Source organism: Anser anser, assembly GCF_964211835.1.
Source record: "Anser anser genome assembly, chromosome: 3".
In the NCBI taxonomy this organism is placed as follows: Eukaryota; Metazoa; Chordata; class Aves; order Anseriformes; family Anatidae; genus Anser; species Anser anser.
The window spans coordinates 92,197,205-92,211,123 of NC_139722.1; the positions used below are offsets into that span (position 1 = coordinate 92,197,205).

At 46.7% G+C, this 13,919-nt stretch overlaps 1 protein-coding gene across 3 annotated transcripts in view; it reads right to left on the minus strand.

Annotated features, from left to right (window-relative positions):
• The window catches only part of LOC310897920 (uncharacterized protein), a 68,037-nt gene that overhangs the window by 12,039 nt on the left and 42,079 nt on the right, over positions 1-13,919 (minus strand). For 2 of the 3 annotated variants that reach the window (XM_083832083.1, XM_083832082.1), the window contains exon 4: positions 2,999-3,052. The exons of the other annotated variant lie outside the window; for it this stretch is intronic. In XM_083832083.1, coding sequence (XP_083688209.1) covers positions 2,999-3,052 — 54 coding nt within the window. The remainder of the gene's footprint in view (positions 1-2,998; positions 3,053-13,919) is intronic. 3 annotated transcript variants of the gene reach the window in all.

Below are 13,919 nucleotides of genomic sequence, written 5' to 3' on the forward strand. Positions count from 1 at the left end.
GAAGAACAGCACGGCTGGGATGACGCAGGAGAGAGCATCACCTTGTGTCCTGACATGCCAGCAAAGCCCCAAGACATCAAGGCAATAAAAATATCAGTCAGGAGGAGGGTATTTTTAAAAGCATGTGTTATCTCACAACCACATGAGACACCGTCCTCACCAAGAACAGCATGAAAATGCTTCACTGACATTACTGCGCTAAGCATGCCTACTGGCTGGCAGGTCACTGCCGCCATCACCCTCACACTGGAGGGAAAAACAAGGGTGCATATATAATCCTTTATTCTCCAAGGTACCCAGCAGCAGAACCATGGGAAGAAAGCAAGGATCTCCGATTCACATCCCTTGCAAAAACACTGCTTCTCTGCCTGCCCTTCAGATCAGTTTGTTCACTGCATCCCCATCCAGTTCTACTCTGTCTGGATGTCGCTGCCCACCTCAGGTCAGTAAGAGGCTGGATGCTCTTCACCTGAACTGAAACAAGAGCGCTTGTACATCAGGGCTTCCCTGGGCTACACCGACACAAGCAGCAGCCTGGTTCACATGGTGACGTTCTTTATTCAGACACACAGACAGTTGTCAGGTTCCTCCTGTAATCAACTCATTTGTGAGGAGATCTGACTCCATTTCTTCCACCCCCATCACAGCGGCGCAGTCACAACGGCCAGCCTGTGTCACCCAAGCCTCAGCAGCAGAGAAGCAGGCCTCTCACCTGGCCTCCTGCTACCATACTCTGCAAGAGGCCATGTTCAGGAGGGCCTCAGCTCAGAAGAACCCCCCCCAAGTGTACCAAAGTGCCTGGTGTGCTCACAGTTTCTGAGGGCTAGGCAAAAGCCAAAAATAACAGAATGGCTGAGATTGGCAGGTGCCCGTGGAACAGGCTCTAGTCCAAAACTCCTGCCCAGAGCAGGGTCGGCTGCAGGATGTTGCCCAAGACTCTGCCCAGGCATGTTCTGAGTATCTCCAAGGACAGAGACTCCACAAGTTCTCTGGGCAACCTGAACTTCCTGTGTTTCAGTCTGTGCCCATTACCTCTTGTCCTGTCCCGGGGCACCACTGAGAAGGAACGCTGTGCCAAGCACGTCTTGCCGCCTGGATTGAGGTTTCCCTTTGTGTGCAAGCACAGCATCACCCTTCAGAGGTATCCACCTCCCTCAGCTGCTTCCAGAGCTGAGGCACTATACTCAGCCAGGGGCCTGCTGCCTCCTCTCTGAGCTGTGTACACAGAAGTTCCCACAATCACTTGAAAAAATGGAAGCAAAAACGCTCCTCTACCTAACAGCTCTGCCACCAGGACGGAGACTGAAGTACCACACGCTATCGCCACGGAAACCGCACGAGCGCCTCAGGTAGCGCTGTCCCAGCTCGGCAAGGCTGGCCAGAGAACCGCGCATGCCGTGCCATCTGTCAGAAAGGTGTCCTCTCAGTTTCTGCTGTTTATTTCAGCGTGAGCTGACGTGAGCTCAGTAGGGAGCAAAGGGATAATTCTGTCTCTCAGGTTCTCCAGGGGTTCTCAGAAAGCCGCAGTAATGAGTTCAGGCCCTGGGGAACCACCCCACCGCGGTGTCCCAGTCCAGGGACACCCAGGCAGAGCCAAGAAAAAAAAAAAAAAAGGAAAGCACATGGGGCAGGGGTAAAAAGAATGCGATAAACACATTGGACTAGAACAGGATTAGACTGCCAATAGGTCTGAAGGACAGGCACCGTCTGGGGAACACTCACAGGGTACAGGAGGAGACAGCTCCACTGAAAACGACTGAGGCAGGAGGAGCAGAAGAGAATACAAAACAGATCAGGGTTTGTTGTGCAGTCAGAAGGATCAGGTCACGGTGGGACTGCTGGAAGTCATGAAGTGCTATGGTAGAAGGTACACGAGGAGTCCAAGACACACCATCCAGCTCTGCTCCTGCTCTAGCCAGCCCCACCTGCTCCTCCGCCTCTCAAATAACCAAAGTCACCCCCAAAACGGTGGTGGGCAAGGGCACTCCCCAGCTGCATACACACACATGCTAGCACTTCTGGGTACACAAAGGCATCAGCCCCATTTCCTGCCAGGCAAAGTGTAAACCCCAAGGGATCCCAGTCTGCCATTCACCCTTCTTGCAAGACATCGTTGCTGGCTATAATTACTGCAGTAGTTTTTATCACAAAGGATATCTGTTTTCTTCCCCCCGAGCTGGTTTTGCCTGCATATCACGAATATGTGGAGGATCGTAAGGGGCTCAGGAGACCGAGGCACTTGTTTTGGCTGCAATGTGCAAGGTCATACACACTTCTCCTGCAGTGCCATACAGCGCTGACTGAAAGAGAGCCAAGGTACCGACACAGGAGATGGGGTGGTTGAAAAGTCAGGGGTGGGGTACTAGACACGAAGACTCGGAGGTGCAGACAGCACAAAGTACAAGCAGGAGAGTGGGAACAAACCTAGACCAGCTACATGTGTGTGCAGTCAAGAATGCAAGGTGCTCAGACACTGCACTGCCATCCCAGCTGCAAAGCCATCCAAGCAATCTAGCACTCTCATCCGGCTCTTGTCTCCCAGTCCCACATCCCATACCACTCTGCAGACACCACTGCAGCACACCGTCACAGTCCCTGTCCGGAGCTGTCTACCACCAATGACACTCACTCCTGCCAAACACCACTTGCCACCCCAGATCAGCACGTTTGGTCAAGAAGGATCCAAACGACACCCTACAGGACAGCTATGCATAGCAGTATGAGTTCATCACAGGAGACGTAGAGTTTTGCTCCAAGGAAGCTTTGAACCCATGGCCTCCAAAATGGAAAATGCCTCTGTATGATTAGCTTCATCAGCACTCAACCTAAATTGCTACTACAGTCTATATACTCCAGATCAGCAACTTCTGTTATGCAGCTGATCAAGCCAAAGAAAACCTCCAGAAATAATCTTGCAGGTGTAGGTGTTTGAAGACAATCACCACATTCAGATATTTGTGGAAAGATGAAGGAAGTGCACCAGTAAAGGGCAACTTACACGAATTTTAATTACTCTAGTCTTCGTTCCACAATTCTTCTTGAGCAGCATTTTCTGAAAGAGAATTAGAATCCAGGGATTAGTAGCAGTAGCATGAGGGAACAGAAAGAGAGAGATTGTAGGGAGCCTCTTTTCATCAATATTTAATTATCAAACAAGATGGATGGATGGACGGTTAAGTGAGATATGAAAGACAGGACTAAGAATTACCAGAAGTGGCCATCAAGCAATCAGCCGAATCTGAGATTCTCTCGCCCAGCCTAGACAGAGTCCTTTGGCAGTGGCTGACACCCCAGGTTTCAAAAGGAAGTACAAGGAATGCCAAAGAGGAGGAAATGAAACAACCGCCTAAAAGGAATTTTCTTCCTAACTTCTGTCAATTGGTGGCTAGACTCCACCCTGAAGCAGGTGAATTTATCTTCCTTTTATGAAGAAAAACATAGCCTATTTAATGTAAATGTGGACGTTCCCATAATTTAACAGTTATTTTCATTATGTTTATTTCAAATTACAAAAGAAGTAAAAAGCACCTGCCCACAGCCCTAAAACCCTTTGCTATATGCTGTAAGAACCATTAAAGTCATCATAACACATGAAACACACAAATTAGCAACCAGGACATACTTGAAACAGTTATTACTTCAGTGTAACTACAGAAATACACGGGTGAGTTGCAGCTCTATCCCAGTTCTGAGGCAGCGCTCTGAAAGTTGGCAAGTGAATAAAATCATTCTTTCCCCTCAAAAAAAATCCAAAAAAATACTCAAAGTGGAAAAACAAGGCTTGAAGAGAAAACACGTTCTCCATTAAAAGCACTTCATTTTTTATAGTGAAAAACTTGGTGATGGGGACACGATAGGAAGAAACTTCTCCAGCAGTTTTTGAAAGAAATAATAGATTTTCCTAGCTCCTGACTGTTTTCTACAATTTCTACTTGGAAAGCCGTGTAAAGGGTGGGAAAACACTTCTCGCTCCACACACACACACTTTAACAAAGCAACTGAAGTGTTTTTCAGATGACATTCTTACGACAGAAGACCTGTGGAAAAACATCCCACCATCCTCCTAACACGGACAGTAAATAGCGAGATCTTCCTATTTCCTTGCTTCTTTTGTTTGTAGTCTTCCAGTCTTCCTGCTTTTTCCAGTAAAAGGACAAGATAAAAGTAACAATAAAAGACTGGAAATACAAAGTTTTAAAAAAGAAATAATACAGTTATAGCACCCCCCCCAAAAAAAAACAAAAAAAAACCAAAAAAACACTGAAGACAGTGCTCAGATGAAATATATAATTTTTTTCCAGTAGAATATACTTGTGCAGTGGGAATCCCACTCCTCCAACAGCTTCTGTCATTCTGTGCTCCACAAACACATTTTTACAGTGCTAATCCACACAGCCACCAAAAATTTGGAAAGGGGACTGGAAACCCACACACTCTTTCTACATACACTAGCCTCCCTGATCCAAAATCCATCCCTCAGCACGCTCGCAGTGTGCATGTGTGTCTGGAAAAAAGACAGACGCTGCAGCACATCTTGAAACTTGAAAATGGGTACTTCGGGGTCTGAGAAAAATGCAATTCATTGTCCAAGCACGCATGGGGATGAAGAGAGGTGCTGTAAGGATTTTGAGATTTTTCTTTTAATCCTTCTGCAGGTGAATCCCAGCGCTGCCTTTTGTTATTCATCAAGGGACTCACTTGTGGCCACAGCTGATGCCTCTGCCCCTAGGTCTGCACTGGAAGCACAGGCTGCCCTGTCAGCGCAGCCCCAAGGCGTCTTACCTGAAAGGACACCAACAGGTCTTTGCACAAACCAGGTAGGAGGAGACAGGGAACTGCTGGGCTGAGCTAACCCAAGCCTGTGCTGTCCAGCTGAGCAAGGAATTCTCAGAGAATTCCTATAAAAACGCAGGGCTCTATTCCCAGCCATGCGGCACGGCAGTTACTGTGAGTCTGGTATTCACCGGGAGGTTACTGCCTTTTTTTTTTTTTTTTTTTTTTTTAAGTCCCCCTACAACCACTCAGTGAAAACACCGAGGAGCACGAAGAACCTGGTGGGGCTGACAAACTACAGGGTGCTGAGAAGGGTAATATGAAGAGTTGTGAGGTCTTGCGAAGTTTTGTTCTCTCTGTAAGCTTTTCTTCTAAACTGGCTGAACCCCGACGGACTGAGGAGCAAGGCTGTGACACTGCATTCCACAAGGCCTCAGCAGCACCACAGGATCCCCTGCCCAAAGTGGAGAAGCACACACCTCCCAGTCCAACCCCCACCAAGGTCCCATCCACAGATCCCCTGAGGACTCCATAAGGGTGCCACAAAACACACTGTTCCCGAACTACAAATTAGCAGAGGCAGCAAGACCTTCCATGTGTGCACCCTGGCCTCTTATTAAGACAAATAAGGAGGAACAACAGAGACAGCAATTACAGCTGTGCAGCTACCTTTAGAGAAGATGACAAAGACTGACTGAAACATTTGAACTAGCCATGGGTGGATGACAAGCTGCCAGACTCCACCAGGAGGAATTCAAGTGCTCAGCTGTATCCTAAGATCTACGCTTCTGGCAGAAAACGGAGGTGCCCTTGTTGCTGATGCTGTCAATGAGGAGCTTTAATCATATAAGGATCTTAATGCTATTTGCTACAGCTCAGAGAGGTTGCATTGTGTAGCAGGAGCACAATATCCTACCTAACAATTTGCATTAGTTAATGGTGATCTCTGGTGTGCCTCCTGATGGACTCAGGAGTAAAATCAAAACATGACATCCCTGCATTTGCAGGCTGTAAAAGCAGAGCACAGGCCTCAGCAGAGGAGGCCGTCTGTAACAGACGGGTTTTCCTGCATCCACTTAGACTGGAAGCACACCGCCACCACTTGTGCTGCACTCTTCAAGCATCACTGCAAAGGTCCAAAAGTGTCAGAAGAGACACAACAGCGGGAGGAACAGAAGGGACAGAGAACAAGCGAGCCACATGATCCTGCAGCTGAGAATGAATAAATAAGCAGCCAGTTACTGAATGTTATTCTATCTAATCAAGTTGCTTCCACCTCACTTGTAGCCACAGGCTCTCTGCACCCAGCATAGCAAAGCCACGCTTTACAGACAGTAAGCTAAGCATCTTTACAGGGTTATCCATCCCTTTTCTCTCCAAACCTGAACGCAGACTTTTGGATGAGGAAACAGCAACGCTGTGGAGCCTAGCAACAGCTGGGGACTTTCCACGGCAGCCTCTCCTCAGACTCCCTCTGGAGACCTCCACGTGACAAGCCAGCCACGAGAGGCAGCAACTCATTAACTCCCATTTGCATAGATGCAGGCAGAGATGAAGTACCATCAGTTTGGCTACATGACTTGCAGTAGCCTAAAGCCAGGAGTGACCAGCCTGTAACAAAGGTGACACATTCAGTTTAGTAGCCCTGGGATTATACCTAACTACCAGGCCAATCTGGAAATGTAGTTTTATTTCCCCGTGTTATTTTTCAAGAGCTACACCGTGGAGAAGAGCAGAGATTTGCTGAAGGTCATGGAGAATATTAGTAGCAGAGCTGAGAATAAACGGTAGGGTTTGGTTTCTGAGTCTTTCTTCCACCTGCAGAAAAGGAAATGGAAGGAAGAGAGGCAGTGCCTGTGCTCAGCCTCCCTATTTCAATTAAAAAGTCCCTCCCGCTGGTCTCAAACAGAACCGTTGGCATCAGAGCTGAGACCTACAACTTGGGAGCACTATTATTTACATGATGGAAAGTTTATTTTACGATCTGCTGTGGCTTCTACTTAAAAGGAGGAAATGACATGACTAAGGAAATGTGGAAAGTCTTTTTGAGGGCACAAAAGTTATGCCTCACTCTAAAAATACAGCGGAATTGGAACATTTTAGGGTTAAACTCCCAGAAAACAGCAAAATCAGTTCAGGCTAAGAACCCTCCCCCACCAATCCCACCTCCTGTTACACAAATGCTCTCTGCTCATAAACCAGTGACTCCCTCCCTCTTGATAAAGTTGCAGGGATTGGAAGTGATCATTTAGAGGCTTGCATATTTACCAAGTAACACACTAACGAACCCCTTAACTGGTATGCGTAGCTTCGTGGCACAACCCTGGCACATCAAAATACCACACTGACAGCAGAGACGAAACACCACCCCTGCCCCTTCTCAGAGCAAAGCCCTCTAATTCAGCCTCACTTCAGGAGAAATCTCCAATTAGGCAGTAGTGCTTGAAGTCCTCTAACACTGATTTGAGCAGTTCTGAACCTAACCCAGACATTAAGTGCTGCATGCATGTATTTGCTTACACACACAAGCTACTGTGTCATCAAGAGGACTGTAATATATATTAACATACAAAATACAAGTATTCTTAAGGCAAGGTCATTCTAGGAATAGCATAACTCTCAAGAAGGATGAATTTACATCACACTACTGTGATTCAAAAATAAATATTTAAAAAACTCTGACAATGAACAGTTCAAAGGCAGGCATCACAGCTTAATTTTCAAATATTTAAGTTTGGACAATCTCTTGAATCACTGTACAGTGCAAAGTATCAGCTTGTATATTAATAAACGCCCTTCGTTTTACATCTGCTTTTTATATGCATGTTTCTGTTTTTGTAATGGTTTCATTTTCACCACCTCCACAGGACAAAGCAACAGTTCTATTGCCTGCTGATTTTATTATTATTATTAATTTAACCTTATCATCTGATTGTAGTTTTAAACCTAAGGACCTGTATACAGGTGGATGCAGCTTAGATATTAATATTTTTCACAAACAAGTTTAGTTGATTTGGTGCAAGAGCGCATAGGAACTTTCAGTTCAGTTTAACCCATCACTTAATTTATATTAAATCAGCACACTTAATTTTGAGTCACCAGCCCTGGAGGTCTTCAAGATACATGTAGATTTAGAACTTAGTAGCATGGTTTAGTTGTGGTCTTTAGGGATAGGTTAAAGGTTGGACTAGATGATCTTAGAGGTCTTTCGCAACCTGAATGATTCTATGAAATGCTACATACTGATACACAACCAACTCGTTCCAACTTAAGAGGATTTTCCAGAAGTTTTCACTTGTTTAATGAAAAACATTTCAAAATAATAATAAAATAAGCCTGTGTTCATTAGATGTACTGTAACCTTACTCAAAACCCAGTTTTTAGAAGAACATCCAGCAGGACAACCATTGTGCCTTTCTTCAGTTTTGCTGAGGACCATCAACAGAAGAACGGGTACACTTTGACTGAAGGCATGGATGTCTGACACTCATTGGCATTTTAAAGCTTTTGACAGCACAAAGTTTTAAGCAGACTTAAAAAAAAAAAAAAAATAAAGTCTCCTCAGTTCTCTAACTCGCTTTGCTTCCATGCTGTTAACACTACCAGCCAGCTCCCCAGTTGTCCCCAGTCTTCCAAAAAAAACAGGAAAAACACGGCAGTCAAAGCTTGAGTGTCTATCACAAGAAATAAACATAGATGATGTGGCTTTGTTTGAAAAAAGAACTGAAAGAGGAAGCTCTACAAAGCGCCAGGAAACATTACAACGTAAAGAGAAATTGCACTCCTGAGGGCACAGCAGAAGGCTGAGGTGAAGGGAACACGGGAAGAAAGAAACCATGCCCAGTGATGCAATGTCCATAAAGAGAAAAACCAACAGAAACCCAACGAGCCACCTTCTGGGCCTGGCCCCTGCCTGCCGTGGCTGAGGCAGGGAGAGCGTGCAGGGGGGTAAGGCACAGGGCAGGGGTGCGGGGGGCTGAGGAGGCCAGGCCCTGCACAAAATGGCTGCTGTGCAGCACTCCTGCTCCGGTCCCACCTCCAGCTTACCCTGTGGCACGGGGCGGCCGGCTCAGAGGGCCACAGAGGCAGGAGGCCCCTGAATTAAAGGAAGGGCATGGGCTAGGAGCAAGCAAAAGACTTTTAAAGCTATTTTATAGGCTGACAATGGACTTTTTATTTAAATTCCTTGGCACTGAGCAGTGCTGCTAGGAGATGAGCATCACCCAACATGTCCACACACCCAGTCCCTGCAGCAGGGCAGCATGAGGCGGCTCCATTTCAGCCACCGCCTTAAATCACAATTATCATGTCAGAGGCCAGACGCTGCTCCACCAGAAGTCAAATAGCCTCACGGCACTCTAAAATGCAAGCTATTTCAAGTGGTTTGGCCAACAGTCTCTTCCTACAAAAACAAATCCCAGCATCCAGAGGCTGTAAACTGTGGTGATACCGTGGAATATCCTGAAAAGCCTTAATTTTTGTTGGAAGTTATTTCTACCTTATATTCCATCGAATTAGTCACTAAAGTTGTTGGGGTTTTTTTTGCCACATTTATCCTCAATCCATCTGAAACCCTTTCAAAACAATGCATTTAGTCTCTGAACACTGTCATAAAAGGCCCTCATCTCTATCAGAGGCGCCCAGCAAGTGCTGCAAACCCAACGCCTTTATTTTAGTGTAAAATAGCCCTGCTTAGTGCCTCTGGACAGGGCAGCAGAGGAAACGCTGATTAGTAAGTGATCACTAAGAATAAATTCAAATAATAAATAAAGCAGAAGAGACCTTCCAAAAACGTGTACTGTAGGGACTTGCCTGGGATCATACACTCGGCAAAGAGCAGACCATGAAAGCCACAACAAAATGACTTCTGTGGTCACAAAATCCCCTCCAACATGATGTCATTAGTCACCCCATTGTGAGCATTACTGGGAAGGGTCTGGCTGTCACTACTAAGAGAGGGTGGTAAAAACCAACAGCGAATACGAGATGGCCCTGAATAACAGGTCAGTTTTAACTGCAGGAACAGCAAGTCTTCCCACAAGGGATCACTCTGAACAAGAGCAAGCCAGTCAAACCTAAATCAGGAAAGACACACAGGTGATTACAGCAGAGTGGCTGCTGGGCCTAGTCAGTGCCCACTATGTAAGAGTTTGAGCCAAAGCCTGGCCAGCAAGGTCTGCCACCTGGCAGAGCATCCGAATTCCCACCACTCCCAAGGCCTAGAAAGCAGATAACATTATTGAGCTTACAAGCTGCTCTTTGAAGCTCTCCCTAAATATCACGCTGGAGCCACAGCTAATGCAAACACAGCTACCTACTTACACAGTTATTGTCTAGGCAAACAGACTTCCAGCCTGTCTGTAAGTGAATGGTTTTCTACTGCGCCTCAGTCATCTTTGTGGTGTACTGTTTCCAGATATGCTCTGGATCCATACGGAAGCCCTGTCTCCCTAGACACAAATCAACAGGCCAGATTTGCCCTGGCACTTTTATCACTAGCCCTTTGATTTGAATTTGGGGATGGGGGAACTGAACGCTCTGTATGGAGCGTCTCTGGCTCAGCTGCCACTTCCCCTGCTGGTCTGGCAGAGTCCAAGTCTGCTGATCTGCAGGGTACATCAGATGGCTCATCTATTCATTCCTCGCCAATCCCAAATCCCTTGCTGAGTTTTCTTTGAGGCCTGAAAAAAATGCAGAACTCCATTTGTTCAGGAAATGGACCTGACTGAAAACACCAGCACCTGTGGAGTAACAAAAATAAAAAGAAGGGGCAGGATTCATTAATTCCCTATCACTCATCTGCACATGCCAAAGTCACCAGAGTTCAAATGCTGGGCTCATTTGAGCTTAGGAAGGGAGGAGGGGTGCAAAGGGAGAGGGGGGCTCTGGTTTCACAGCTGCCAGGCATGGAAGCAGTTCCTGAGAAAAAGCTTACAAGGATTTCAATTCAGGGTTGCCAACGTGACCATTTTGTCCCTTCATTCTTGGCCTTGGCTCCAAAGCTGTCTACAGAGAACGTCCAGCCTAGTCTAACATATCATCTGATGTCTCTATAGTTTGTCTCACTTTTGTAGTTCCAGCTTGCAAAGCCTTGGCTTGGATGTGACTCCAAAGCCCTCCTTTCCCCATGGGCTTTTGCCACGGGCAGAACAAGGGCAGAAGGCACTCTGCCTCCTGCTGCTTTATCTGGCAGCAGTGCACTGGAGACAGCAGTGCTGGGGGCTCAGGACAGGCAGCCCCAGACCTCTCTGCTGCTCTCTGCTTAAACCCCGTCTCCTGAGTGCACCAAGAAGGGGTTAAGACATCAGCACAAGTCAGGCAATAGAGTAAACAGTTTCCTCTAAGCAGGAGGACACAGAGAAGGCTCTGAAAGTCACACAGCTGTATACCCTGGGAAAGAAGAAAAAACAAAAATATCAGTGAAAGGTACAGACTTGTCAGCTGTGACATTACAGGGACACAAAGAGGAAGAGAATTCACAGATGGCTGCTTCGAGCCCAAAGGACACAGGCACTACCAGAGGGTGTCCCGGATGACCCTGCCACCACCCTCAGCTAACTGCAAACACTGCGAGACGCTCCGAAGGCTCTGTGGTTTCACGGGCCAGCCACGGGGCCTCATGCATACCAGACAGACAGCGAACAGCCCGGACATCTGGGACATCAGGCTTCCAGAAGAGTGCATGCTCGCACAGGTTCTGCCCGGCAGAGGAAAGCATAGCTGTAACGCATGGGCAGCAAAAGAAAAAAAAACAGCTCACAATTGTTTCAGGTCTCTAGATTTTTAAGATTTTTTTTAATGTTTTTAGAGCCAACCTGAATGGTTTTGATGGTGAGATCAAGTATCTATGGCTAAAAGGATAAATTCTTAACCCTGAATGCCTGTTTGCCAGCCCCAAAACGTACCTTAAAGAGTACAGTTAGCTAAATGGACTTTTCAGGAGGTATAAAAGCATACAGTACCTATCTCTAATCCACTACAGAAGACATTCAGTGGAGATCAATAGGTTTGTCTGGGCAGAACCTGGAATATGCACCTTTTCTGTGGATCCTTAGAAGGCTGGCCTTGGTGGAGCTTCTCAAAATAGGACAATGTGGGATATACTCACTGCACTAAATCATGGAAAGGATTTTTCAGTGGAACTGAAGGCACACAACACAGCTTGTTCTTTACAAGGGAAGCCTCCAAAGGTGAGTTAGAGTTGCCCCCCATCATCTGCAGCAATGCAGATGCACCCCTCAGGAACCCCTGCCTTGGGCTCAAGGTGCTGGGAGCACTCACAAAGGCAACTTGAAACAGAAAATACACAAGGTCCTACCTCCAGACGAGAACTTGGATTTGTGGAGAAACTTTGAACAAGCCAAATGCTGACTGACTGCATAAATAGCTCCGGGAAGCCAAAACAAGCCTGTCTCAAAGAAACAAACAAGCAAACATCCTAAGCCATGGGGCTTGCTTGGGCTCCACAGAGTCTGAACATAGGGTACTGAGCCCCACTTTTTCTGCTCCCAAGACACAAACACACACATGTATGTCATGTCTGCACAGCCCCGCAGCACATTTCAGCATCTCCTTTCGCATGACTATGCCTATCTGTGAGATCCCATTTGTTTCCAAGGGCACATGAAAATTTTACATAACTAAGTAGTATATTAGAAATTACAGGCCTAAAGATGATTAACAGACCAGAGAGACTCTTTTTTTTTTTTGTCTTCATATAAATATCCAGGAAGCGGCAATAGTAGAGCATTAATAACCACAGAAAGAAATGATGAGGTGGCCCAACCACTACCACCTTCTCCACTCTACCAGCTACTTCTCCCTGCTGAACCTCACATACACAGCAGTGAGGAGGGAACGTGCTGAAGTGGCTGGCCAGCTAATAGGATAAAGGCCTCTTACTCCAGGGAGCTAATCCACTTATACAGCATGTAATTAACCACTGTGCTCAGAGACCGTTCTCCCCATGCCCACAACCTGAGCCAGGTCCCAAGGCAGCGGTGCCTGCCCGCACCTGCCCTGCGGCATGGGGCCTGGGGTGCCGTCTGTGGGATGAAGCTCAGAGCTTGTGGTGGAGTTTGACCCGCCAGCTCTGAAAGGGCTGGCCTAGGCCTGTATCCGTGTGAGTAGCAAGGATTTCAGAGGAGACCATGTCCCCGCCCGGTGCTTCGTCCTTCCCTCTAAGTAGGTATATGGCTCCTTTCAGAGCTGGTGATGGGCACCAGACTTTGATACCCTGTTGCATCCCCTTTGTCCACATCCTCATGGCTGCAGGTGGCTCAGGATGACACAGAAACCCCTCCCATGTGAGGAGCAATGCAGTTCAGCGAGCAGAACTTTACATGGACACTTCATACACGGAGCTTCAGCATCTCCATTTGTCCATAGGTGCCAGCATGGGTGACACATCACTCCTGCCAACTTTTTGAACCTCCCCTGTGCAAAAGCAGTGACATGCCAGACCAGAGCCAGAAGCAGGCCACTATACTTCTGAGCAGGCATCAGCAGAGCACAGCCACCCTTGGAGCTGCACCCATGAAGAAATAGGTCGAGTACTGTGGACTTTACGTATGCCACTCCACTGTCTGCATCAAAATCCACTTTGCAAATACTTGGAAATAAATCTTCAACTTAACAGCCTGTAAGCTACATACTGGAGCCTGTATAACATGTGCCAGTACTCATGACCGTGCACATCAATCTTAACACAAAAATAATTCTGTACTTCCTTTTTCCCCAACCGTCATGCTTATGGAATGGTCACATCCTAGGACCAAGAGAGCTCTTTCACCCGCTACACTGCAGAAGGGCAAAAGTTCAGATCATCTCATTAAAAGAAGAAAGAGCAGAGTACAAAGGCAGACCTGGATGTCTCAAGGCCAAGTTCATTACGATTCCCTGTGGAGAGAAAGGTTGATAATAAAAGCAAGAATTTATACCACATTTATATGAATATTTTTGAGGGTCTTTGAGTGATTGGGATGCTTGCATCTGGAAAGCAAATGAACCAATGTCTCAGCTCAGCACCATTTTATACGGTGGACCAAGCAACAAAGAAAAGTCTCAAAGTTGCAGCGGTAGTTACTGCTGCTTTCTACTTCTAACCCCACCAGCAGCCACATCACGAGATAATCAGATTTTTTCAG